The 27840-nt window shown below is 53.2% G+C and overlaps 2 protein-coding genes across 2 annotated transcripts; both read right to left on the reverse strand.

The window, feature by feature from the left end:
- Positions 1–526: 526 nt before the first annotated feature.
- LOC128903394 (olfactory receptor 14I1-like) lies at positions 527–826 on the reverse strand (the record flags this gene model as incomplete). Its single annotated transcript, XM_054187410.1, has 1 exon — positions 527–826. A coding segment is annotated over exon 1 (300 nt), but the record flags the coding sequence as incomplete, so codon positions are not given.
- Positions 827–1178: 352 nt separating this feature from the next.
- On the reverse strand, positions 1179–27840 carry LOC128903290 (olfactory receptor 14J1-like). Its single transcript, XM_054187306.1, has 2 exons — positions 27295–27840; positions 1179–1205 (listed from the first exon to the last, which is right to left on the reverse strand). The coding sequence occupies exons 1-2, from the start codon at positions 27838–27840 to the stop codon at positions 1179–1181; spliced, it is 573 nt and encodes a 190-aa protein (XP_054043281.1).

Raw genomic sequence — 27840 nt, forward strand, 5'->3', positions numbered from 1 at the left:
ACAGCACAGCCACCACCAGGTCGAGAACTGGGGAGGAGATGGAGGGGGGCTTCAGGTAGGCAAACACGGCGGTGCTGAGAAACAGGGAGACGACGGCCAGGTGAGGGAGGCACGTGGAAAAGGCTTTGTGCCGTCCCTGCTCAGAGGGGATCCTCAGAACGGCCCTGAAGATCTGCACGTAGGACAGCACGATGAACACAAAACAACCAAAGCCTAAACAGGCACTGACCACAAGAAGCCCAACTTCCCTGAGGTAGGAGTGTGAGCAGGAGAGCTTGAGGATCTGGGGGATTTCACAGAAGAACTGGTCCAGGGCATTGCCCTGGCAGGGGGGTAGGGAAAATATATTGGCCGTGTGCAGGAGAGCATAGAGAAACCCACTGCCCCAGGCAGCTGCTGCCATGTGGACACAAGCTCTGCTGCCCAGGAGGGTCCTGTAGTGCAGGGATTTGCAGATGGCAACGTAGCGGTCGTAGGCCATAATGGTGAGAAGACAATACTCTGCTACCATCAGAAAAGGCAAGAGAAAAACCTGTGCAGCACATCCAGCATAGGAGATGGCCCTGGTGTCCGAGAGAGAATTGGCCATGGCTTTGGGTACAGTGGTGGAGATGGAGCCCAGGTCGAGGAGGGCGAGGTTGAAGAGGAAGAAGTACATGGGGGTGTGGAGGCGGTGGTCACAGGCAATGGTGGTGATGATGAGGCCGTTGCCCAGGAGGGCAGCCAGGTAGATGCCCAGGAAGAGCCTGAAGTGCAAGAGCTGCAACTCCCATGTGTCTGCAAATGCCAGGAGGAGGAACTGGGTGATGGAGCTGCTGTTGGACATTTGGTGCCTCTGGGCATGGCTGACCATTGAAAGAGGAGAAGACATTGACAAGTTACAGCTGACTTCTTGAGTCAATCCTAAGCTAGTTCCCCCAACACCCCCTCAGAATTACTTCTCTTTGAGGGAGCTCCACTCATCTTTTTTGTGAGCTCAGGTTTTTGCTGCTGAGTGAGGGCACTTGCTCTGAAGGGGCAGAAATCCTCATCTTTCCCATTGCTCTCAGCCTGACCACTGGTGAGCCCTGAGCAACAAATGGGCTCCCTGTGCCCTAATGCAGAGTCAGGAGAGCCGGTCTGCCCATGAGTGACCTGCTGGTCACCACACAGGTGCCCTCTGCTTACACGTCTCTCTGTTAGAGGATGTTCTCACTAGAAACCTTCTTGAAGAAGAAACGGGAGTTTTCTGAGCTCAGAAGAGTCCAGTTTCAAAGTCCATTTCTCCAAACTCTTCCCTCTCTCCCTGTGCAGCTGAGCAGAGAGTGATGCAGAGGGGTGGCCTGGCTCTCTGCTGCCTGGAGTTGTCCCTGCTGGGAGCTGTTTCTCTGTCTCCAAGTCTCCTCCCTGCCAGTGCTCACAGACCCCATCCCACCCGCTCTGTGCTCAGCTCTGCCCTGCAGGCACCTCCTGGCAGAAGGGCACTGCTCAGAGGCACCTCCCTGTCAGCAGGTCCTAAGGAGTAGTTCAGATAAGCACTGATGCCGCAAGCAAAGGTGATGCCGGTGCTGTCTGTAGGTAGAGGAGTGGGGGAAGGCACTTACGAGGCTTTTGGCAGATCTGCTGATCCCTCAGTGCAACAGGGCAGGAGGCTCAGTCTTAACCTTTAGAGCCCCTTTCTCCTTTCCCTTAGAAGCAAGCTGAGATCACAAATCCTGGAAAGATCTTCAGCTCTAGGATAGGCACTGCCTTGACCATTGCTCTTGAAATGCTGCCTCTGCCAATGTCCTGGTGTGATGTGGAGCTGTGAGCTGCCCTGGCCCATGCAGCACCTTCTCACAAAAGAAGGACCCTGCCCTGGCAGAGGTCACTCCTCTTACCCACAGCTTCTCCCCGCAGTGCCATGGGGAGCTCCCCAGGCAGGCTGAGAGCTGACCCTGGCAGGCGGCAGAGTCCCTGCCCCGGCAAACAGATCCCTGCAGCACAGGGACCCTGCTCTGAGGGACAACCGTGGCCACCCCTGGCTGCACACCCACCTTCACACCCCTGCAGCCGCCCCTGTCCCTGTCATGCCCTGTCCCTCTGATGGTGCAGCAGGGAAGCCCTGCTCTGAGCACGTCCTCCTCCTCTGTAGAAGACAGAGAGCCCACAGGCTGTGGGTTATGCCAGCTTTAGGAGATCCCTTCACGAACTGCAGCTGCATTGCCCTGCACCCAGAGACTTACTGTGTCAAGGACCGCAAAGACTTCTCCCCTCTTGAGCACTCAGCATCCTCCCACTCCTGACTGCCTTTAAACCTTTTTCTGCCTCCCTCCTCTGCCCTCGCTGCCTGCAGGCAGTGCCCTCAGCCCTGCTGCGCTTGGCAGAGGAGCTGCTCCTGGGCAGAGCTGTCTCTCTGCAGCGCTGCCCGCTTGCCATCAGCTCCCTCCATGCCAGGAGCCCAGCCCAGCTCAGACGCAGAGGACCAGCCAAAGGCCTTTTAATGTCAGATTCAAAACCCAAAGTTCCCTGGAGCGTTAATGGGTCCCACTGAGGACCATTACTGACAAAGCCTCCCCAGTGGCTGGTTAGAGCAGTCAACTGGAGGCAGAGATGACAGATAGGCAAAGGGAATGTCCAGGTGGAACACATTCGGAGTAAACCTGGATGGGTTCCATTCAGCCAAAGGGCGAAGCCGTGACCCCCAGCCCTTGGAAAGGGAGATCCTGTCCCTCAAAAGTAACTCAGGGCTCTTCCTGGGGCAGTGAGATGTGGGGATGCTCAACGGTAGGACTATGCAACAACAGCTCCCAGGCTCTTGGGTGGGGAAGGGGAGGCAATGAGACACTAATGCTGTCAGGATAAAGTGCTTCCTCACAGGCATCGGTGGCAGAGACAACAGCCGAGGGCAGAAAGAGCTCATCCCTGTTGGTGCGTTTCAGGCTTTCTTCATCCCTCTATCAGCTCCACCACAGGCTGTCCTACAGTGTCCCACACCTGCACCTCTTTCTCTGCAGGCTGTAGACCTCCACCCTGCCACCACACCTTGCTCTCACCTCAGCATCTTCCTTCCTTTACTGATGTCTCTCCGTCCTCCCTGGCTGTTCTTTGAAACACAAAGCCATGGGCTGATCCCGTCTCCCTCTGGGTGACTTGTTACACCACAGCACTGCCCTTGGAGTGACATTTCTTTTTCCTCATGTGCAGTCTGGACCTCCCCAGCTGCACGTTGCATCGCTATTTCTTTCTCATGCTGTACCTTACGAGAAAGGAAAGGCCCATCATCTCTGAAAGCAGCCTTCAAGCGCTCTCAGGTTACTGCAATACTGCCTGGAGCCCCCACAGTGCTGGGCCAAGGAACTGCACATCCCTCAGCCACCCCACACAGGTCACGTGCACGAGGTCCCGAACCCCACCTTGGCAGACCTCCACTCAGCACTCTCTAGTTCATCACTACTTCTCAGAAATGGGGAGCGACACACTGGGACACAGCCACATGTGTGGGGCCACACCGGTGCTGAGTTGAGGGGGATGAGAACTCAGGTTCTCTGGGTGGCCCACGCTCCTCCTAATGCAGCCCCATATGCAGCTGGCCTTGTTCATAGTGTCCCTACTCTACGGGCTCGTAGGGCATCCCTCGTAGTGCCCAGGCCCTTCTCCTCAGAGTCTCTGCTCAGCCCGTCAGGTCCCAGCCTGTGCTGATGTATGGGCTTATTCTCCCCCTTTCCCCCCAGCACCCACCAAGGCAGGACTGACCACTTCTCCCTGTAAAACTTCAAGGGACTTCCACTGTCCGAATCCCAGAGTTTCTCAAGGTCCCGGTGGACTGAAGCACCATTTACTCAGCTTTTAATGTTTGCACGCAGCTGGCTCATCTTGACTGGGGTGTCTCTCACAAGAGAACAGCATGAGGAGTTGCAGGGCACTACAAATACTCCTTCCTAGAGAAACTGTGGGTCTGGTACTGGTCAAGCCATAGGTCTGGACCCAGAGGGGAAGTTGCCCTTTCTGGGAGAGAGCAGCAGGAACACGTGGGGCTCTGCCTGGGGGGAGGTGATGAGTCAACTGAGAGCTGAAGGGCCAGCACGAGAGGGCAGGACATGGGCACCGCTGTGGTGGGTGGATGTCTGCTATGGATCCCCTGACCAGGAAGAGGAAGCAGATGAGGCCTTCTTCAGACACCTGGAAGAAACCTCATGTTTGCAGGCCCTGGTCCTCATGGCCGACCTAAACTATCCCAGCATTTGCTGAAGGGGCAAGAGAGTGAGGTGCAAACCACCCAGGAGGGGTTTGGAGCTCATTGGGGATGTCTTCCTTACAAGGGTGACTGTGATGCCATGAGGTGAAGTGCCCTGTGGGACTTCCTCCTTACAAACAGGGAAGAGCTGGTCAGGGCTGTAACAGTCAGGGACGGGAAGGTAAAGGTGAGGCTCCTGAAAGAAGCAAGCCCATAGCTTTTCCCTTTTGGTCCTTCCCCTCTTTTGTGTTGCTTTTAAAATCTTCTTTTGTTTTTCCCCCTCACAGCCAGAATGATTTACCAAAACTGGTTTTCAGCGAGAAAGTGGTCAGTGACTGAGGACCTTTCCCTCCTCCCTGTCTTGCTTACCTTTACTTCCCACGTCTCCTCATTTGTCACTCTCTCCATGCCACTTTCTCCACTTTCTGAGGTGTTTTCTCTTCCAATAGAATTCCTTTTAGCGTATCCTAAATGATGTATTTAAATAAGACTAGAGGAAGAACTAGAGGAAAAAGACTAGATTGAGAAACACCAATTGTGGTCTCCATTTACTGTAAAGAGACTCTTGGGTAAAGAGCGCATGTGCAATAACTTACCTACTGTTTCTAGTGAAGTCCTACTCTCACTCCCTTAATAACTTTGTTCTTTGTACATCAAAGGATGTCTTCTTGCTCTCAGATGATTCTCCTCTCCATTCTGTTTTCCTTCCAGCCTGTGCCCGAATGTCCCCATGAACCTCTTTTCTCGTCCTTCTACACTCTTTCGCTCTGTCTCATCTTCTTTTTACCTCCTGAAGCATTGTTTCCTCCACTGACCATCTGCCCTTGAACACTGCAGCTTGGATGCAAACTATTGAACCATACCAGTGTCACGGAGTTCCTTCTTTTGGGCTTCCCCTCCCTCCACCATCAGGAGGTGCCTAATGGCAATAACTCTCTGGGCTTCGGACCTGGTTATCTTAGTTTGCCCTTTTGAGAGGCCTGGTTGACAGAGTCCCCTGGGAGGCAGTCCTGAAGGGCAAAAGAAGTCCAGGAAGGCAGGACGTTTTTCAAGAAGGAACTTTTAAAGGCGCAGGATCAGGCCATCCCCATGTGCCTAAACACAAGCTGGTGGGGAAGAAGACTGGCCTGGCCGAACAGAGAGCTTTGTCTCAAACTCAGGGGAAAAAAGGAGATTATGACATTTTGAAGAAGGGGGAGGCAACTCAGGAGAACTACAAGGATGTTGTGAGGTTATGCAGGGAAAAAATTAGAAAGGCCAATGCCCAACTAGGTCTTTACCTGGCTAATGTCATAACAGACACTAAAACATGTTTCTATGATTACATTAGAAACACAAAGAGAGCTAAGGAGAATCCCCATCCTTTATTGGATATGGCGGAAAACATAGTGAAAATGGATGAGGAAAAGGCTGAGGTACTTAATACCTTCTTTGCCTCCGTCTTTAGTGGTAAGACCAGCAGTTCTCTGGGTACTCAGCCCCTGAGCGGGAAGACAGGGATGGGGAGCAGCATGAAGCCCCCATAATCCAAAGGGAATAGTGAGGGACCTGCTACAGCACTTAGACATACACAAATCTATGGGGCCAGATGGGTTCCACCCACAGGTACTGAGGGAGCTGTCGGAGATGCTCACCAAGCCGCTTTCCATCATTTTTCAGCAGTCCTGGCAAAGCGGGGAGGTGCCAGTTAAGTGGAGGTTAGTAAAGGTGACACCCATCAACATAAACGGCCAGAAGGAGGATCCTGGGAACTACCGCCCTGTCAGTCTGACCTCGGTGCGGGGAAGATCATGGAACAGATCATCCTGAGTGCCATCATGTGGCACATGAGGACAACCAGGTGATCAGGCCCAGTCAGCATGGGTTCATGAAAGTCAGGTCCTGCTTGACAAACCTGATCTCCTTCTATGAGAAGGTGACCCACTTAGTGGATGAGGGAAAGGCTGTGGATGTTCTTTACCTGGACTTTAGAAACGCCTTTGACAGCATTTCCCAAAGCATTCTCCCTGAGAAACTGGCTGCCCGTGGCTTGGACGGGAGTACTCTATGCCAGGTGAAAACCTGGCTGGATGGCTGAGCCAAAGAGTGGCCAAAGTGGTGGTGAACAAAGTTTAATGCAGGTGGCAGCTGGTCACAAGTGGTTTTCCCCAGGGCCTACAACTGGGGCCAGTTCCTTTTAATGTCTTTATCAATGATCTGGATGAGGGGATCGAGTGCACCCTCAATAAGGTTGCAGACGACACCAAGTTGCTTGGCAGTGTCGACCTGCTTGAGGGTAGAAAGGCTTTGCAGAGGGATCTGGACAGGCTGGATCGATGGGCAGAGGCCAGTGGCCTGAGGTTCAACACAGCCAAGTGCCGGGTCCTACACTTGGGTCACGAAAACCCAATGCAGCACTACAGGCTTGGAAGTGGCGAGGTGGCTGTTGGTGTCTTCTCCCAAGTAACGAGTTACATGACAAGAGGAAATGGCCAGGAGTTGTGCCAGGGAAGATTTAGATTGGATAGTAGGAAAAACATTTCTTCACTGAAAGGTTTGTCAAGCACTGGAATACTTTTATTTTCAGCCAAATCAAAGGGATTTGGTTGGTATCAGACAGCCAAGTTTAAACGCATGGGGGATGGAGGGCCCTGGGGACAGCCCAGTCCAAAAATCCAACCCCAACAAATCTAGCCCACAAAGAAAAACCCAACCCAAACACCCCCACCCCAAAAAAACCCAACCAAAACCACCCCAAAATCCACTCCAAACAACTAAAAATCCCAGGGTTCAAAAAGCCCAACCCCAAAAATCGAGTCCCCAAAACCCAAAATCTAATCAAAAAACCATAAACCGAACCCCCAAAAACCCAATCCCAAAAAACCCAAACAAAAAAACCCAACCCAAAATTCAACCCAAACAACCCGAAAAATCCAACCCGAAAAATCCAACCTGAAAAACCAAACCCCAAAAATCAAACCCCAAAAATCCAACCTGAAAAACCCAAAATGCAACCCAAAATATCACTCAAAAAACATAAAATCCACCCCAAAAAATCCAAGCCCAAAAAATCCAAGCCAAAAAAGGTAAAGCCCAAAAATTCCAAAATCCAAGCCAAAATCCAACCATTAAAAAAAAACCCACTCCAACTTCAAACCCAACCGACCCAAAATCCCAGGGCTCAAGGCCAGCTTGGATGGCATTGGAGGAACCTGACCTGCTTGAACATGTCCCTTCTGATGGCAGCCCCACCACTGCGGGCAGCACATCAGCGGTTGCCATGCCACCACCGCCAGACAATCAGCGCTGGCCCTGTCACTGTCATGTCACAATGGCTGCCTGACACACCCATGCAGGGGTAAAAATCAAACCCAAAAAACCCAACCCCAAAATCCAACCCAAAAAATCAAACCCAAAAAAGTCCAAAACCCAACTCCAAACAACCCAATCCCCAAAAAACCCAACCCAAAATTCAACCCAACCAACTGCAAAAATCCAATCCAAAAAGTCCAACCCCAAAAATCCAACCCCAAAACCCAAAATCCAACCCAAAATCTAACTGAAAAACACCCCAAATCCACCCCAAAAAATCCAAGCCCAAAAAACCCAAGCCCAAACATACAACCCAAAAAAATCCAAAATCCAATCCAAAATCCAACCCAACAAAACAAAATCCACCCCAACATCCAACCCAACCCACCCAAAATCCCAGGGCTCAAGGCCAGCTTGGATGGCATTGGAGGAACCTGACCTGCTTGAACATGTCCCTGCCGATGGCAGCCCCACCACTGCAGGCAGCACATCAGCGGTTGCCATGCCACCACCGCCAGACACTCAGCACTGGCCCTGCCGCCCTCGTGTCACAATGGCTGCCTGACACGCCCGTGCAGGGGTGAAAATCTAACCCCAAAAATCCAACCCAAAATCCAACGCAAAAATTCAAACCCAAAAAAATCCAAAACCTGAACCCAGAAAAATCCAACCCCAAAAAACCCAACATGAAATTCAACCCAACCCACTTGAAATTTCTAACCCGAAAAATCAAACCCAAAAAACCCAAAATATGACCCAACATCTAACTGAAAAAAAACAACAATCCACCCCAAAAAATCCAATCCGAAAAAATCCAACCCAAAATTTCTAACCCGAAAAATCCAACCCGAAAAAAATGAAAAACCCAACCCAAAATGCAACCCGAAATTCAGCTGGGTTAACAGAAAAAATCTAACCTTAAAAATCCAACCCGAAAAACCCCAAATCCAACCCCAAATACAACAACAACAACAAAAAAACCATACAAAATCCAATCTAAAAAATCCAACCCCAAAAAACCCAAATACTCAATGGAAAACTCAACCAAAAAATCCAACATAAAAAATCCAACCCTAAAAAAACCCGCAAAAAACGCCAAATCCAACCTAAACGACCCAAAATCCCAGGGCTCAAGGCCAGCTTGGATGGCGTTGGAGGAACCTGACCTGCTTGAACATGTCCCTGCCGATGGCAGCCCCACCACTGCGGGCAGCACAGCAGCGGTTGCCATGCCACCACCGCCAGACACTCAGCGCTGGCCTGCCGCCCTCATGTCACAATGGCTGCCTGACACGCCCGCACAGGGGTAAAAATCAAACCCCAAAATTCCAACCGACCAACCCATAATTAAACCCAAAATCCAACCCCAAAACGTGAACCCCAAAAAACAACTTAAATAAATAAAAAAAACAACCCCAAAAATCCAACAGGAAATGTCCAACAAAAAGAATCCAGTCCAGGAAACTCAACATCCAATCCAAAAGCCAAATCAAAAAACCCAAAATCCACCCCAAACTCCAACCCAACAAACCCAGAATCCCGGGACGCAAGGCCAGGTTGGACTAACAGCGTTCTGACCTGTATCAGGAACAGTGTGGCCAGCAGGACTAGAGCAGTGACCGTCCCCCTGTACTGGGCACTGGTGAGGCCCCACCTCGAGTGCTGTGTCCAGTTTTGCGCCCCTCACCACAAAAAAGACACTGAGGGGCTGGAGCAGGTCCAGAGAAGAGCAATGAAGCTGGTGAGGAGTCTGGAGAACAAGTCTGATGAGGAGCAGCTGAGGGAGCTGGGGCTGTTTAGCCTGGAGAAAAGGAGGCTGAGGGGAGACCTTCTCGCTCTCTGCAACTCCCTGAAAGGAGGGTGTACAGAGGTGGGGGTCGGTCTGGGGGCCGCCTCCGCTGTGCGCTAGTGCCTTGGTACCCGGGCCTTGGGAGAGGGTGCTGCCACACACACAGATGCAGCTCCTCGGGGCTTGTGAGCCGTGCTTGGTTGCTGAGGAAGTGGTGCCTGGCTGGTGTGTGTCCTGTTGTCGTTTGAAGGTGGCTGTCAGAGACCAAGAAGTGGGCGCTTTCCTTCCCGTGTATCTCGGACAGGAGGCACTAGCCCCTTCTGACACAAAAGTGTGCCTGGGCACTCTCAGTGGCCACTTCTGCGCGTGGACTCGCACATTTAGCACGAACCTGTGAGCTGCACTAAATGGCCGCATGGTTCATGGTGCTGGTTTCGCGTCTGGTTGAAAACCTCTGGTTTTCATCCAAAGACTTCTGCATCCAAAGATGCAGCGTCCCTGAGCCTGACAGTGCCGGTGCTTGGCCATTCGTGGGTTGGTTTTCTCTTCAAGGCAGTCTTTGATTAGCCCAGTTCTCATTAGCAGGGGGCCCATTAAATGCTGCCGGCCTTCCGTCCCCTGCAGCAACCTCTCGGGAAGTGTTTCCGGATAGTGTGGGGTGGTATCTATGCCCGGGTGAAGGGTAAAGCTCCCTCGGCCATGGCAGTCAGGCTGTCAAGCTGCCAAAGAGCAAATGACGGGAGAGGACGGTTTCAGGCTGCTGCCTGTCTCTGTTCTTGACTTGCGAGTTCTTCCCCACTTTGCCCGAGGCTGGACTTTCAGACTGCCTCCTGTCCCAAGGACATTTCCTTGGGCTGTCAGACAACAGCCAGGTGCCAAAAGAAAAGGGATTGTTTCCTTTTCTGCTCTCAAAAAAACTCTTCTTGGCATTTGGCCTTGAAAAGGGGCAAACCGGTCCCCTGATACAGGGCAGCAGTGCCCCGTGAGCGGCTGGGACCTGTGGCAGAAGAGACTGGAGCAAGGAGCCTGGTCCAGTACCTTCCACCACTTTCCCTCCGCTCTGCAACGCTGCCCAGCGCCTCCCGCGGCTGGAGCCAATGAGCCCGCTGGAAGTACCAGCCCGTGCGGGGGCTCGCTGTGCCCTGGGGCCTGTCCTCCAGACACGATCTGCGGTACTCAGGCAGCCACTAGCTTGCAGTGGAGGGCCGGCCCGTGGCACCTGGTTCACCGTGCTGAGGTCCAGGGCAGGTACAGTGCCCTTTGCTCTAAGCAACGTGGCACCTGCTGGATGCCAAGAAGTGCCCACAACACTTGGCTCGTGGCCACAGGAAACCAGAAACCTCCCTGTGCCCGCTAACCTACAGAGAAACCAGAGGTTTTCAAGCTGGACTGCTAGGGACTCCTCTGGGCAGGGGTCTTGTGAGGAGGAAGAGGAAGGCAAACCGAGGTGAAGGAACACAGTCCCTCATCATCTGCTCCTCATTCTAGTCTCCAAAGTGTGCCAAAGAAGAAGAAGCGCCTAAAAGCATCCAGCCTACGCTGCTGCAGGCTACGCTGGACGAAGACCAGGAGGTTGAAGAGAAGGCCGAGACCATGGTCGAGGAAGTGCTGGAGCAGGTGAAGGCGCTGGACCAGTCCGTCCACGTCTTAAGGAGGGCTCCCGATGAGGTCAGCGGAAGCTCGGTTGCCAGTGCCAGAGGGGCAGATCCTTTGGACACTTCTTCTTCTTGGGCAAAGCTGCTCATCTTGCAGCCACTGCAAAAGGCTGTTGATATCTCCCGAGTGAGTCGTGAGACTGCCAAGGAGAGCACGCAAAAAGCCATCTCCAGAATTCAGCAGCTGGGTGCAGAATCGGTCGGGTATGCCAAAACCATTGACCCTGAAGTTGTGGAAACCTTGAAGAAGAAGTCGGAGGAAGAAAGGATGTCAGAGCAGAAATGAGAGAAGCTTCAACCAAGGAAGGTCTTGCCACCTCTCAGCCTCCCTCCAACAGTCCCACCTGCAGAGGAAGCAGGAGAAATCAAAGACGAGAGCTCACGGACTCTCCTCCCACCCCTCCCCTGAGGCACTGAGTGAGATGCTCCCCGGCCAACAGAAGGCCTTCAGCAGTCCCGGCATTACACCTCTGGAGTCACAGAAGCAACTAACTACTTTAATAAAATATGAATAATAAAATAAAAAGAAACTATTGAAATTATACGATATGCACAAAACTGTATCAGACTCCCAGGATGACGATCACGTCACCGGCAGGCACTGGGAAAGTCCCAGACTGGACTCAGTGATGGACGGGAGCTGGATTCCCGATCTGGGTTTGGGAATGCACGGTTCAGGATTAAAGTCAGGTGAACTGACAGAGTCCTCCTGGGACGTCGGCCGTCGAAAGAAGAGACTGCCCCATGTGATCCCTCAGCTTTTATACTGAGCGTGGGGCAGGTGGGATGGAATACCCCGTGGGTCAGTTTGGGATCCCCCGTCCTGTCCCCTCCTCCCCGCAGGTGCCGCCCCTCTACGCTTCTCCGCTTCCCCCCCTCCAACGGGGCAAATAACACAGTGAGCTGAGCTTGGCTGTGACAGCAATAAGGATGAGCAGGAGCCTCTCTGCACACCGTTCCTTGGCATAAATTAGAAACAACCAGGTCTTATCACTCTGGGAGCGAACAGCGTCTGGACAATACGCTGTTAATGTCAGAGAGTTCAGTTGGTTCGAAGAGGCTTAGCTGCAGAGTAAAATTACTGAACACAAAATTGGTTCTGCTTTACCTCAAACCAGGACGCTCCCAAGGGCTTGCTTGTACCTACAGGAGTCACGCCAGGCCACACCGTGTCTGGGCATTTTCCCTGCAACGTTTTCCCTCGTCTTCCTCCCTCCTACAGCCCTGGTCAGGCTAAGACCCAGTTTTACAGGGAATGTGAAGTAGGGAAGAGAAAAGCAGCCAAGGTTTTAGCCTTGTGTAGGAAGCTTTGCGGCTGGGCTCTCTGAGGGGCTGGTCCAGCCCTGCAAAGCTCTACTCATGCCGTAGGCGAGTCCCATCTGCAGGTGCTGCTGAAGGCTGCGCCTTCTTCTGTGCCTTTATCCTCTGGTCCCCTCAAGAGCCCTGATGGGCCTTTCGGTTCCCACCCAGGGCCCTCGCTGGGCCTTTTGGTGTCCTGCCAATGGATGGGCTTCAGCTTGTTGTCTTTGCCACGGGACCCCTCCTCTTGTCTTCTCAAGGCCTGTTTCCTTCCCCTGTCCCCCCGGGACCAGTGTGTGGGCCTTTCGGGGCAGCTGAGGGGCCACCAAATGGCCTTTGGCTGCCTCCCAAGGACCTCCATTTCTCTTTGCGTGCTTCCTAAGGCTCTCTGCTTGCCCCTTGGTGCGGCCCTGGGCTCTAGATGTGCCCTTTGCTGCAGCCCAGAGCCCTCTGGCTGCCTCTCGATGCCCACCCCGAGCCCTTGGCGTGCCTCTGGGTACCCACCACGGCCCTCCGTGTGCCCTTGGGTGCCACCCAGAGCCCTCCCGCTGCCTTTCTCTATGCCCGGGGAACTCCTTTTATCCTCTTGTCCCCTCCAGCCTGGCTGGAGCCCTGCCAGAGCAAAAGGAGCAGGGGAGAGGGTTTAGGCTCCAAAGCTACACTTACAGTGTCCAAAGCCTCATTTTTGTTTTCCAAAGTCTTAGTTTGGGCTTCCAAAGCCTCATGGTAGGCTCTAAAGCACCATTTTCATGGTCCAAAGGCTCCGTTTCAGTTTGCAAAAGCTCCTTTTCAGAGTCCAAAGCTGCATCTTAAGTGTCCAAAGCCTCATTTTCAGGCTCCAAAGCATGGTCTTGACGATCCAGCCAGTCGTTTTTAGGGTCCAGGTTGCACTGTAAGTGTCTAAACCCTCATCTTTATGGGCCACAACCCTCCCTTAAAGATCAAAGCCACACTTTTTAGGCTCAAAAGCCTCATTTTTAGAGTCCAACACCTTCATTCTAGGCCTGAAAGGCTCCTTCTTTGGGTCCAAACCCTCCCTTTTAGGGTCCAAGACCTCATTTATACTTTCCAAGCCCCACTTTTAGGTCCAATGACTCATATGAAGGGCCGAGAGCACCATTTTTAAGGCTCAAAGTCTGATTTTGGAGGGCCAAAGCCTCATTTTCAGAATCCAAACTTCATTTCCAGGACCAAATCCTCATTTTTAGCTTCCAATACCTCATTTTCAGGGAGGAAAGCTCCCTTTTTAGGATTCAGTCCACAATTTGGAAGGCCGAAAACCTCATTTTGAGCCTCCCAAGCCCCATTTTTAGGGTGTAAAGCCTCAGGCTTTGGTACCAAAGCATCATTTGAGGGCACAAAACCTAATTTCAGGGTTCAAAGCTTCCATTTCATTTCCAACGCCCCGTGTTTAAGGCTGAAATCCTGTTTTGGGACTCAAAACCATCTTTTCCGACACAGAACATTTCTTCAGGGCCCACAGTTCCAACCTGAGGGTCTGAACCCAAAGGCGCAGCTTGTCGCCTGCCAATGTCCGCCCTCCCCTCTGTGTCCCGCCTATCTGCCTGAAAGAGCCAATCGCCTTTGAGGAGGCGGGAGCAAGGCACAAGATTGATGTGTAAACAACCAATCAATCTTCAAGGCGTGCAGGGAAGGTGGCAGGAGTCAAAAACAACCCTTGGCACCCTGTGGGGGCGGGGCATGTGGGCTCCACCAATCACAGCTGGAGTTCGAGCAGCACACAGATGATTGATAAGCGTCTGACCCATCAGTTGATGGGAGGAGCAAGGCAGAAGTAGAGCCAATGAAAGAAAAGATCCTGGGCAGAGTGACAGCCCAGACAGCCAATCAGAGAGTGCACCACCTCAGGTGACCTGCGCCTGGGCAGCCTGACCACCTGGGAGCCAATCAGGAGCCGCCTCCAGGCAGGGCAGGCCCCAACGCAGGGCAGAGTGACAGCCGAGGGGACCAATCGGAGGCAGCATCACCTCAGGGGAAGGGCGGGTGCTGCTGCTGTGCAGCCTGAGCACCCAGGAGGAGGGCGGTGGGCTGGGCCGGGATGGGGGAGGGGGATGTTGGCTGTGGGGCCGCCCGCCATCACCTCACCCACTCCCCTCCCGCCAGTCCAACTGACCCTGTGGCAGCCTGAAGGCTTGTGAGGAGGGGGGGACACGTCCCCGAGACGGTGCGTTGAGCAGGGGGAGATGGCGGTGCTGGGGCCTCCCCCTCAAAGCCGGGGGTGCCCAGGGTTGATGCTCTCCGCCCCCCTCTCCCCACAGCTGCTGCTCATCATCTCCTTCCTGACGCTGCCCGACCTGCTGAGCCTGGACCCGACGTGCCGCTGCCTCCCCTCCGCACCCCTCTCCCCTGCCAGTGCCTGGCCCTGCAAGAGGGCCGCCATCCTCAACTGGGAGTCGGCCGTTGCCACGGGGGCGTGGGGGTGGTGGCCCTTTGTCCCACAGCCAGTAACAACGTCCCGGCGTCCCCCCCTCCAGACACCAAGGGGCCGTACCTGCAGAGCCTGGGCCGCGGCTGGCAGCGAGCACTGATGGCCTCCATCCTGTCTCCCCCCTCTCATGGCTACCACAAGCTGGCGCTTGCCCAGCAGCACCTCTTCCTCCTGGGTTACAGCAGGACCCACCTCTTGCTCCGTGACTCTGGCCGTCACGCCTGCTCCTGCCAGGCCCTCTCCCACGGCGTCAGGGATGTATGCCGACCCCTCACTCCCCCTTCCCCCCCTGCCACCGCCATGCTGGGTGACCGTCCCCTCCTCCCCACAGTGACAGTGGATCCCCGTGGGGAGCCCCCCCACGCCTGCATGCTGACGGAGCAGAAGCAGAGCGACACCCTGGAGGTGTTCGACCCAGCCGACGTCCAGCACATCTTCTGCATCAGCTTCCCCTCCTCCCTCCACGTCAGACAGGCGGTCGTCACCAGCACGGAGGTGACGTGGACCCTTCTGCTGCTCACAGGTTTGGGGGGGACACTGAGGAGATGGGGAGAGCACCTTGGGGTGTGGGGACACTGCGGGGAGGGGGACACACGTGCCAGATTCAGCCCCCTGACTTCCCCGTGTGGGACCGCAGAGGAGGGGCAGGTGTACAACCTGCAGCTGACCCTATCCCTGACCCCAGTGTCATCCCTGTAGGTGCCATGTCCCCATCGCTGTCCCCACAGGTGTCCTGGCCACACCACTGTCCCCAGCCCTGTCTCTGTCCCTCCAGGTCTCTTGTCCCCCTCCCTGTCCCCGCAGGTGCCCTATGCCCAGGGCTGTGGGGACAGCGGCCGCCTGCTGGGCTGGTTCCATGGCAGCATCAGTTTTGTCCACCTCCGTGTCACAGTGAGACCAGGGGACACTGTCGACCCCACTGGGGGCTGGGGAGGACCCCAAGGCTCAGTTGTGGTGTGTAATGTCTCCTTTCAAGAGTACAAAAACGCACTTTTAGTTTCCTAAGCCCTTTTTCAGGCTCCAAAGAGGCATTTTTAAGATTAAGCCAGTCAGTTTTAGGGTCCAAGGTGCATCTTGAATGTCAAAACCCTCATTTTTATGGTCTAAACCCCTCTTTTAGGCACCAAATTATCATGGGTTTGATCCCAAAGCTTTATTTTTAGGGTACAAACCCTCATTTACAAGTTCCAAAGCCCTTTTTAAGATTCAAAGACTCATTGTCAAGCTCTCAAACAGCATTTTTAGCATCCAGGCAGTCGTTTTTAGATTCACAGCCACATCTTGACTGTCCAAAGCGAGAGCGAGTGGCCCACACGCGTGTCCAGACGGACCTCCAGGTGGGCCCCGGGGTGGCTGGGCAGCAGCCGGGCAGCGGCGTGGCAACATGACGATGTGCAGTGCGGTGTCGCGGCAACGTGACGATGCAACAATGTGCGTCTGCTCTCTAGAGCCGCTTGCTGGGAGACTGGCTGTGGTGGCCGCAGCTGGGTGCCTCTGGAGCGAGAGGTGGCAGCGCAGGGTCACAGCTCCAGGAGAGCTCTTGCAAGGAGCCATGGAGCACCGTCTCACTGCTGGCGTCCCAAAGGTGGACACACTGCTGAGCACAGCGGGGAGGAGGGGAGAGGTGAGCAACGGGCTGATGGAGAGGGCTCAGCCCGGGAGCCGGGGACACGTGGGGCTGCTCTGGGGCCTCGGGGCGTGTGTGGGGAGCTGGGAGGGATGGAAAGGTGGTGGTGCTGGGCACAGTTGCGGGGAGTCGTGCCTCTCTGCCCAGCATGGCTCACGGCTAAGCAGGTGGCAGGGGTTGCTGCGACAGGAGGCGGATGTGGGTTGAGGAGAGGATGGGAGTTGTGGGGCCGGGGGCGAGGAAGCAGAGAGCAGCTTTTGACGGGGCTTGCTCTTGGCGCTGCCCCTGGTGGGAGTCTTGCGAGAGCCTTTCTAGCAAGTGCCGTGCAGGAGGCTTATGGAGATAGTGCCTGAGCGCCCCTGAGTGTGTGTCTCTTTCTAGCTCGGGAGCAGGAGACAGCCGCTGGCAGAAGGACCTACAGCGTTGCTGGACCTCCCGCTCGGGGTCAAGGTCCCCGTGCTGTCTGGCTCCAAGCCTGTCTTCTGCAGGACAAAGCTGGGGGAAAAGGTAAAGGAAGTGGAAAGGGGTAGAAAAGCTCTCCTCTTTGACAGAGTCCCCCTGTCCTTCCCCCTTGTGGCCAGCTGCTCTACAGTGGGCGCTGCAGCCCTTCAACGTGGCAGCGCAGGGGAGGAGAGGGGAGCTCCTGGCTCCCTGGCACAGAGACAAAAAGGAGGACTTGCCAGTTTTCTGGGTTGGTTTCTGGCACCGTGCCAATGCGCGGCCGGGGCCCTGCCTGCAGCAGGCGTCTGTGTGTCCAGGTGCTGGGGCAATGTGCCCTTCTGGCTCATCCAGCAGCATTGAGCCGGGCCCCGGGGCACACTTGAGGGAGAATCATAGAATCATAGAATTGCCTAGCTTGGAAGGGACCTTTCAGATCATCTAGTCCAACCATCAGCCTAACTCTAAGAAAAACCATCATTAAACCAAAGGTCTCTCAGCACTCTGTCTACCCGTCTTTTAATTACCTCCAGGGATGGTGCCTCAGCCACTTCCCTGTGCAGCCTGTTCCAATGCCTGAAAAACCTTTCAGGGGAAAGATTGTTCCTAATATCCAGTCTAAACCTCTGCTGGGGCAACTGGCGGCCGTTTCCTCTTCTCCTGTTGCTTGTTTCTTGGGAGAAGAGACCGACCCCCACCTCTGTACACCCTCCTTTCAGGGAGTTGCAGAGAGCGAGAAGGTCTCCCCTCAGCCTCCTTGTCTCCAGGCTAAACAGCCCCAGCTCCCTCAGCTGCTCCTCATCAGACTTGTTCTCCAGACTCCTCACCAGCTTCATTGCTCTTCTCTGGACCTGCTCCAGCCCCTCAATGTCTTTTTTGTGGTGAGGGGCGCAAAACTGGACACAGCCTCTTCTGGGTCGGTTGGGTTGGATTCTGGGTTGGATTTGGGGTTTTTTGATTTGGATTTTGGATGGATTTTGAGTTTCTTGGACTGGATTTTTGGGGTTGGATTTTTGGACCGGTATTTTTGTGGTTGGTTTTTGGGGGTTGGGTTTTTGGGGTTGGGTTTTTTTGGGGATGGATTTTGGGTTTAATGAGTTGGATTTTGGGTTTGATTGTGGGTTGGTCAGGTCGATTTTTTAGGGTTGGATTCTTTGCCTTGTATTTTCACCTCTGTGCAGGCGTGTCAGGCAGCCATTGTGACGTGACGGTGGCAGGGCCAGCACTGAGTGTCTGGCGGTGGTGGCATGGCAACCGCTGATGTGCTGCCCGCAGTGGTGGGGCTGCCATCGGCAGGGACATCTTCAAGCAGATCAGGTTCCCCCAACGCCGTCCAAGCTGGCCTTGAGCCCTGGGATTTTGGGTCGGTTGGGTTTGAAGTTGGAGTGGGGGTTTTTTTAATGGTTGGATTTTGGCTTGGATTTTGGAATTTTTGGGCTTTACCTTTTTTGGCTTGGATTTTTTGGGCTTGGATTTTTTGGGGTGGATTTGGGGTTTTTTTCAGTTAGATTTTGGGTTGGATTTGGCGTTTTTTGGGTTGGATTTTTTGGGTTAGAAATTTCGAGTTGGTTGGGTTGAATCCTGCCCAGCCCCATCCTTGGCTATTGAGCCATGAAGGAAGATGCAAAAGGGCTCAGCAAGCATGAACATCGTACGGCTGGGGCTGCTCGGCACTATGACCAGCCCGGCCAGTGCAGGGTCTTTCCATGGCCACAGGGCACCGCAGCCCCCTCCTTCTACAGAGCAGCACCGCCAGCTCGGGGCCCTGCAGGGCGCATGAGGAGGCAACCATGAACGGCCAGCCAGGCCAGCAGAGACACACTCACCTGGGGAAAGGCTCTCTGGGGAGAAGGAGTGTCTCTGGAGAAGAGCAAGGGAGCATTTGTTTGCCTGCAGGGAGGAATGCGTGAGAAAGAGAAACTCTTTCTGCAGGCACACGCCTGGGGCAGGCTGCTCTGTCGCTGGGCCAGGGTGCTTGATCTGGCCTGGGGAGAGGGGCTGGAACTGGGGGAGCTCAGGCAGTCTGTGGTGAGGATCTCCTGGACTTGAGACCAGGGATCATGAAGTTTCACTAACCTCCTTTTCCTCCTGCTGTGTTCAGCCTCCAGCCCAGGGGCTCATGGGGAAACAGAGACCCCTCTCTGCCCCCCAGCAGCTGCTGAGCCCTGTAGAGGGGCTGTGGGGTGAGCTCCCCAAGTGTTGCTTCACCCTGTGGTGGGCTCTGCCATGGGGCCAGCCCAGAATGGGCTGCTCTGCTGGTCTGGGTTCAGCTGGGTGAGGGCGAGGGAGGTGAGGAGAGCTGGCCTGGACTGCAAAGTGACCAGGAGAGAAAAAAACCAAAGAGGATTAACTGGGCGGTGTGACTATGCAGGGTGAGGACACGCTCCCGTGGGTGTGCAGTGCAGAGCCAGGTGTCCATGAAGGGAGCGGAGACACGTGGGTGGAGGAGAAAGGAGGCTGCTGTGTGCCCTTGGTGGCATGAACAGACCAGGAAGGTGTCCGGGACATTCATCACCCCAGCATGTCCCATAGGCCATTGCCAGCACCTGCCACTCGCCCCAGGTAATGGGTGAGGTTTGCTGGTCTCAGCGCCTTTGTCGGGGGAACACCCCACCGTGCCCAGTCTCTCTACTTGCCCAGACCTTGGTTGACCCCACAGCAGGACTGTCTGCGACCCTCCGTGTGGGACACGGCTGGGGCTGGGAAGCGGTCAGGCACTGAGGGTGCTGTCAGTGCAGGAGGGCAGACATGGACTGAGCACTGAGGGCTCTCAGGGCATTTTGCCCTGGTGATCTCTCCCCACCCCTGAACCGATGCATCCCACGGGGCTCCTGCACAGTGGGACCGAGCGTGGGGCTGGGGCTGGGTATGGAGAGGGCACTGGTATGGGCCACAAAGCAGGTGTCCAGGAGGTGAAAGTAAGGACGGGTTACAGAAAAGTACTTGGCATTTATTGTCTGTGTTGCACAAGAATGTTTTTAGGAAAGGCAAAGCTCACCTGGAGCTGATGGTTGCAAGGCAGTCTTGATGCCCTCCCCTCTGCCCCTAATTTTGCTCTGGTCACCCCCAGAGTAGACAGTACTGGCCACTCTTCTTGTTCAGCAGTCTCTAGGGCCAGTTGGATGGCTTTCACTTCTGCAAACTGCCTTGACACCCTTTCTCCTTCCGTGGCTTCAGCAACTTTTTGTGTGGGACTCCACACCACAGCTTCCGATGGTTTCCTACAACACGACAGGATCTTCAGTGAACGGAGCATAACACCTTTCATCAGTAGATGACAACTCATTGTATGAGGGTGCCACCTGGGCAGGAGCCACCTCCTCATGAGATGCTCCAAAATCTATGCCCTCTGGACAGTCCGTAATCTCTTCAAGGATTCCTGGAGGTTTGGTTTTCCTGGTCGAGCTCACTGTGTGATCAGCACTACCCGCTTAGTCCATGTAGCGTCAGTCGCGTGATGTGTGGAGGGGATATCCAGTGTAGCACAGGCAACTGCTGTGCCAGGAGGAGCCGTGCTTGCCCATCAACAACTTCTGAAGTGGCTCAAACCCCCTCATACGCTGTCAGGATCTCTTTTTCGGTTGGGGTGTTGAGGGCTTCCGATCCTCAATACCCTCATCTCCAAAGCCTAGAGGTTGACCTCAGGTTTCTCCCGATGATTTCTGCCAGAGGCTCCAGGTGAGACCACGTGCCCCAGCTGCACTGTAGAGACCATTACGCACGGCTGGTCCTGTCTGGACAGACCCAAGAGCTACCACACGAGCTATCTCCTGTTTGATCTGCTCAAAGGGTTGCTGTTGCTCAAGGCCACACTCAGAATAGATCTTCTTTCAGGTTACTCCATAGAGAGGGCTCACAAGCTGATTATAACCTGGAATATGCATTCTCCAGCATCCCACAAGGCCTAAGAAAGCTTGTGCTTCCTTCTTCTTAGCTGGTGGAGACATGGTTGCAATCTTGTTGACCGCATCCGTAGGGACATGACGGCATCCATCCTGCCATTTTATTCCCAAGAACTGAATCTTCTCTGCAAGTCCCTTGACCTTGCTTCTTTTATGGCAAAACCAGCTTTCAGAAGAATCTCAATTGCTCTTTTCCCCTTTTCAAACACTTCTGCTTTGTTGCCCCACATGATGAGATCATGGATGTATTGTACATGTTCAGGAGTATCACGCTGTTCCAGTGCAGTTTGGATTAGTCCATGGCAAACTGTAGGATAGTCGATTACAGAATCACAGAATGGTAGGGGTTGGAAGGGACCTCTGGAGATCACGTAGTTCAACCCCCCTGCCGGAGCAGGTTCATCTAGAGCACGTTGCACATGAATGCGTCCAGGCGGGTTTTGAAAGTCTCCAGAGAAGGAGAGTCCACCACGTCTCTGGGCAGCCTGTTCCAGTGCTCTGCCACCCTCAAAGTCAAGAAGTTCCTCCTCATGTTTGGATGGAACTTCTTATGTTCAAGTACCTCTTGTCCTGTCACTGGGGGCATTCCAGGTGCATTGGACACCACGTGAAAGCAAACTGTGGCCTGCACCCTGCTGCCAAAGGGATTGAAAAAGAAGAATGCATTGGCAATGTCAGATGTAGCACACCACTTGGCTGCCTTTGGCACCAGTTCATATTGGAACTTCCACCAGAAGGTTCAAGCAAGTCGGGGGGCTAAGGCATCTTCTGTGCGAGGGGAACATTATCAGGGCTTTGGAAGAAGGTGGGTGAACTGTTGGAATCTCACAGGCTCTGGAAAATCCCCAAGGGACAGGGGACAGGGCGTAGCTATCTCCATTGATGAAATGCATCAAAGGTTTTCAGAGCCACCTCCACATTTGATTTTCCACCTATAACCAGTGCTTCTGACTTTCTGCTTCACCGGTCCCCAGGGACAGGAATCTTGTCCGGTCGTTCCCTCCATGGTGTCTCCAGTGATGGGCATCAGTGGGGCCTGGTAACACCCTCACCATCTTGGGGTTTGCTGCTGAGTTTTACTTCTCTAGAGGCTTGCCCAGTGTTTGAGGGTCTACAGGATCTTGGCCGGAGAGGACTCATTTCCATACCAAATGCCATAACCAGCCAAGTCTCTGTGCATAGACTTCCTGGATTCCTCAGTTCTTCTGTGCTTAATTAGAGAGTTCTCAGATGAATACATTTCAATACTAAACAACCATAAGGAAGGATTGCTTCCTTCTTATTTTGTTCTTTATTTTTTCTTCTTACACATGAAATGATGCCAGCAATCTCCAGTTCATGTTGATCCTGAATTAATGCTAATGGAGCCTCAAGACCCTTTAAGGCAAGACCCTTTATTGCAAACACTCCGTGGACAGGCTTTGTCTCAATCTCACCATGTCTCTCACCTGGCAACCAGGACTTACAGCAGCCTGTTCAAACCTGAGCTTTCTCCACTCCAGTCCGTAGCTGCGTGTTTCCACTCCTTGGCACCGGTTCCCACCTGCTTTACCTTGAAAACGAGCTGACACAGAATGGTGTTTCCTAATGGCCAACAAAGGAAATCAAAGGCAGGCAGAGTTCAATACAGAGAAGACATGCCTCAGCTGTATGTCACGTCCCCATTCCCTGCCCTGAAGTTCACTTTCCATTCTGGATGGCCTTAGACCAATAGAAAACACATTTTCCTGTCAAGCACAGATCCCAGACTGTGTTCTGAGGACATGTTTATTTTAATATATTTCACATCTATATCTCCTATCTAAAAGAGGCTGGGCGCAATGAAGGTTGGATACGTTGGATAGATCCTGCCTTTATCTCTTTGCAGTCAAGCAATGGTCCCACCTGCTAGCACTTCCCTCCTATCGTCCCTTTTTTGAGATGGCCAAATCTTTATGGGGCGTACAATGGCATAACACCATGGCCCTCCAAGTGCCAAACCGTAACCGGTGTACATGTTCCCTGAGTTCATCCAGGCACCGTCTCCTTGAGGCACCCAGAAATGCAGTGCGAGAGAACATGCTTTGGGACATGTTCCTCATCTAAAGGGAAGCTAAGCAGCCTTTAGCTCCCCACCTCCTTCTCTGGACCCTTTTGAAAGATGCATGCAGCATTTACTTTTTGCCAGATGGCAGGGAGTCCCGCCAGTCTCCAGGACCTTTCCAAGATGATGGAGAGTGGCCTCACTGTGACATTCTCTTACTTTCCAGCACCTCTGGATGTACCCCGTCCATTCCCATGTACTGGTAGTGGTTGAGTTTGCTCCAGTAGATCCTGATTTCATTCCTATCCGCCATTGGCTGTTCTTGTCCAGAGTCTTGCCTCGAGGCACAAAGCCCTGAGAGACCTTGCTGGGGAAGTCTGAGGCAAAAAAGGCATAGAGTATCTCGGAACTCTCTCTCCCTACTCTAACTCAATACAGCAGTGTCCAACTAATATCTTTGTTTTCTTCTGTAAGAATTCCTGAAGTTGGAAATCTCGTTATGATTCCCCTGAATTTACTTTCAGGTTTCAAACTGAGTTTTGATACAGGCCAATGTTCTTCCTGGAGGATGCTGTCCTTGAAGACCAGCTGTACAGAGCTTTGCGCCACCTTCAATGCTCCTGACCATTGGATCCCCACGAAAACTCCTCAGCGTCGGCCAAAGGCAAAAGGACCTCTGAGGTCCAGCATCTGCAGTCTTCTGTTCTGCTTCCTCACTGCCCTGGAGTGCTGGGACCCCACTACTTCAGGGTCACGACAGCCAATCTTCACGTCTCTGACCAGCTCTTCCTGCATTGCAGGTATCACATCAAGGTTGGCATTATTTTTGTTGGCCCATCTGGCAGCTGTGCTAAGACGTTGTCCTAAGACACTCCAGAAACCACCTGGACTGTACGTGCTGCTGTGCTCCTCTTTCAGAAGCTGCCAGTATCATGGCAGTCCCCAGCGAGACCCAGGCTCGTACAGCCAGACGCTTCCCTGGGATCCTTCAGAAAGACTATACCCTCTTCCTCATCCTGACTGTGGGTTCCTTATCTCCCACCATGACAGGACACTTCTACTGGCCTCTCCTCTCACCCTCCCCCACAAAGGCTCACCAAACTCTTCACCTGCCCCAAGGAGTTGCGCCATACATCCAGTTAACGGCTTCACTTTCAGGAAACCCCACTCCTGATCCTTCCAGCCTGTCTCTCCTGAAAAGCCTGTAGCCATCCATTGCAGCACCCCAAGCTGTGTGCCTTGTCCCACCACGCCTTGGCAGTTCCTCTGTCAAAGTCAAAAAGCACAGGCTCTCTCTCAACTTGTCTCTTCCCCTGGCTGAGAGTTTTGGTGCACATCTGGGCTGTGGCACCTCAGGTGTAGCTCCAGGCCAAGCTCGGACGTCTCTTAAAGGAAACCTGGTACCAAGCATTGAAGACCTTCTGTGTGCAAAGGCTTTGCTTCACGGCAGAGACACGGTCAAGTGGACGGCACCTGGAAGCTTAAAGCTGAAATTGGATGTTGATGGTGAGCAAAGCCTGCTGTCTGCAAGAACAGAGAGAAACAGGGCTGGGAAGGGCGGCCCTGGCAAGAAAGAGGGTTTTTGTCAGTGGTGTCTCTGCAGCCCTCAAGGGCCTTTGACAAAGGTGAAGGTGATCTCCATGAATGACAAGGTGCTGCTGACAGGTCCCCCACGAGATTTTTTGGCCTGTTCCTTGACTGTATTATGAAGAGGGCGAGTAAATGTTGGGCAAGAGAAAAAACAGCACTTTGAGAGTGCAACACATGAGTGGAGACCCTGGTGCGACGTGTCTTGTGTTCTAAACTGCCTCACATCTACTGCATGGAGAAGGGAGAGACCTTGCCCCACTGCAGTGGCAATCAGTCACTTGTGTTATGAAAATTTGCAAGTGGCCCGTGCTGACCGAGCAGAGAGGCTAGGACACAAAGTACAGAGGTGCAAGTGTAAATATTTAGTCATGTGCATGAGGCGTCCGAGCTCAATTGGGGTACCTCAAATGCGGTTAAACACAGGGTTCTTATGCCATTCAAGCATTCAGGTACCTTATTATTTGACTAATGACTAACTAACACAGACACGGAGTACCAATTCCTAATCACAGTAAAACTGCACAAAGTAGCTATATCTCTGCAGCTCCATCAGCCATCAGCCTTCTCGCGGCTTGTCTATTGATCCAGACGTCCCCGGAGTTGGTCTATTGCTAATTACTTGTCTGTGATGCTGGACACTGGGAGAGTTTCAAAGGTGTGTAAGAGGGACGAGGATACTGGCATTATCTCGGTTCTCCAGGGGTATCTTTTATCCTTCATGGACAGCTGAATGATTCTGAGAAGTCCTTATTTTGAGGGCAGGGCTGTTCTTCTGCTCCTTGTGATGAGCTGACCTCCTTTAACTCACTTACGCAAGCATGATAAATCAGTACACAACGGGAGCTAGCTAGCTATATATCTTAAGAAAGTCAATTCATTTTCAAACGATAAAGACTGATGGGCATAAGAGTTAGGGAGGTAGATTTTGATACCCTTGGATCAGAGGATGTCTGTGGCCAGGTGGGTCCTGCAGAGAGCTTTTTGGTGGTCAAGGATCACCTCTTTGTCATCCAGAATGGTCCATGCCAACATGCAGGAAGTCATGCCAAGGTGTCAGGAGGCTGGCATGCATGAGAAAAGAGCTCTGACTAACATCAAGCCTGAAGAGGAAGCACAGAGAAGGTGGAAGCTGGCTGCCTTCCAGCCTCCAGGGTTCCGTGGTTCTGTGCTGGAGAGGGCCATTTGTTTGTGTGTGTGTGTGCTTGTCTGTGCATGGGGGAACTGGAGGGATGAGGGAATCCCGAGGCCAGCTTCTAGAGAGATGGAGGGTCTGAGACCAGCTCCTGGAGGGATCCGTGCTGTCTGTGTATCTATAGAGGTACACATCTAACACTAACGCTAACTAGCATGCAAACAGCCCCATCCTCATTGCCCTTTCTCCACAGACTGTGGATTGTCTTGGTCTGGAGTCTTCCCAAGGTCCCTTCCAGGATGAGAGACTGTGCATTTCTTTCCACCACGGGTCTTCCCTTCATGATGAGGGGGAGAGCGCTCACGTTGCCCATGACCACAGAAGTAAGCAGACATAACGTTGGTCCACTCCGCTGTGGGTTTTTTGTCCCACTCAAGGCATTGACTCAATGCTGCTCATCGGGTATCTCCAAACCGCTTTCATCATATCCTGAGTTGAACTTTCGGTTTTCCTTTTTCCTCTTTCCCCTTCCCAAGTTCTTTTCTTTAACCATTGTCGTAGATTCCTCTACAAACAGCCCAGCTTCTCTTTCCCCACAGGCCCTACATTTGCTTGCTTTGTGCCCTCTCTACGGGGCACAAAGATGTTTCTAACATAGCTGTTGTGACAATTCCTCTGTTGGACAGTACAAAATTAGGAATGTCTTTAATTCCCTGTAGTGCCCTGCAACTCCTCGTGCTGTTATCTTGTGCTGATGCATCACCACAACCATGGTGAGGTGCCTGCACGCAAACATGAAGAATGAACAAAATGGATCTTCAGTTCAGGGGGACCTTGGGAAATTCTGGGAGTCAGCCAGAAGAAACTGCTGAAGTTTTACAAAGAGAAGTGGCCAGTCCTGCATCAGGGGGAAGAAAAACACCGTATTACAGTGCCAGGTGGGACGTGACAGGATGAGCAGTGACCTTGAGGAGAAGGGCCCACGCATTATGAGGGACACCACGTGAGCCAGTGGCGCATGCTGACCATGAACAAGGCCAGCTGCACACAGGGATGGATTAGGAGGAGAGGGCTACCCAGACAGCTTGACTTTTCATGCCCTTTCAGTGAGCCGTGGTGTGGCCACACCTGGACGTGTCTGTCCCTCTGTGGGAATTCCTGCTGTAGACAGGTGGGGAGGAACGGGAGAGTGCCCAGAGGAGGTCTGCACATGGCCTCTGCTTGAGGCCCCAGACCCCATCCTTCTGACCTCTGCCATCCCAGCACAACCCCAGGAACATGCTGTCCCTGGAGAAACACCAGCCTCTCCAGACAGCTCCAGATTCCCCTCCCACAGGATGGGTGGCCTTTATGTCATCTGTGTGAAGGGCTGGGGTACGTCCCTCAGTTAAACCCACGATCTTACCTCTCACCAGACACCGACTGGTGACTCCTAAATCCAGTCCAATATCTCTAAAATGTTACAAACGGACAGTCAGCTTTTTATTCCTGGACACATGGAGGAGGAAGAAGACCTTCAGGGGTGAATTTCCTCAGGCATGTTTGGAGAAAGACCCCAGCATTAAAGCACTGCACCAGGGAGATCTTGCTTTGTTAACAGAGACTCTGTGAAAGAGGCCAGCTCTGAGCCACTGTGAAATACATTTTTAGAAGGGAACCAGGTGAAACTAAGACGTAAATGTCTCAGGTGAAGTGACACAAGTGAAACCTTTGTGTAGGAGCATAAAAACCATAAATGACAATATCAACAGCAATGATGAGAAATGTAATCATTAAAAACACAAAGCCAATAACAAAACACACAAAAAAGCAGATGGAATCAAACAGTGCGGGAGTCATTTGTGGAGAGAGGTGGAACATTTCTCCCTCTTGAAAAAAATCCAAGAAATCAGATACCTAATGGCCTCCTTGAGCTCCTGGTTCCTCATGCTGTAGATGAGGGGGTTCAGTGCTGGAGGCAACACTGAGTACAGCACAGCCACCACCAGGTCGAGAACTGGGGAGGAGATGGAGGGGGGCTTCAGGTAGGCAAACATGGCAGTGCTGACAAACAGGGAGACGACGGCCAGGTGAGGGAGGCACGTGGAAAAGGCTTTGTGCCGTCCCTGCTCAGAGGGGATCCTCAGCACGGCCCTGAAGATCTGCACGTAGGACAGCACGATGAACACAAAACAACCAAAGCCTAAACAGGCACTGACCACAAGAAGCCCAGCTTCCCTGAGGTAGGAGTGTGAGCAGGAGAGCTTGAGGATCTGGGGGATTTCACAGAAGAACTGGTCCAGGGCATTGCCCTGGCAGAGGGGTAGGGAAAATGTATTGGCCGTGTGCAGGAGAGCATAGAGAAACCCACTGCCCCAGGCAGCTGCTGCCATGTGGACACAAGCTCTGCTGCCCAGGAGGGTCCCGTAGTGCAGGGGTTTGCAGATGGCAACGTAGCGGTCATAGGCCAT

This window comes from Rissa tridactyla, unplaced genomic scaffold, assembly GCF_028500815.1.
Source record: "Rissa tridactyla isolate bRisTri1 unplaced genomic scaffold, bRisTri1.patW.cur.20221130 scaffold_29, whole genome shotgun sequence".
In the NCBI taxonomy this organism is placed as follows: Eukaryota; Metazoa; Chordata; class Aves; order Charadriiformes; family Laridae; genus Rissa; species Rissa tridactyla.

Excerpts from the sequence above, each read along its gene's own strand:
- LOC128903290 (XM_054187306.1), bottom strand. The coding sequence starts at position 27,840 with ATGGCCTATGACCGCTACGTTGCCATCTGCAAACCCCTGCACTACGGG. Across the intron at positions 1,206-27,294 it reads GGAACCAGGAGCTCAAGGAG|AAGGTTTCTAGTGAGAACAT; the intron begins GCCATTAGGTAT and ends TTCTTCTTCAAG.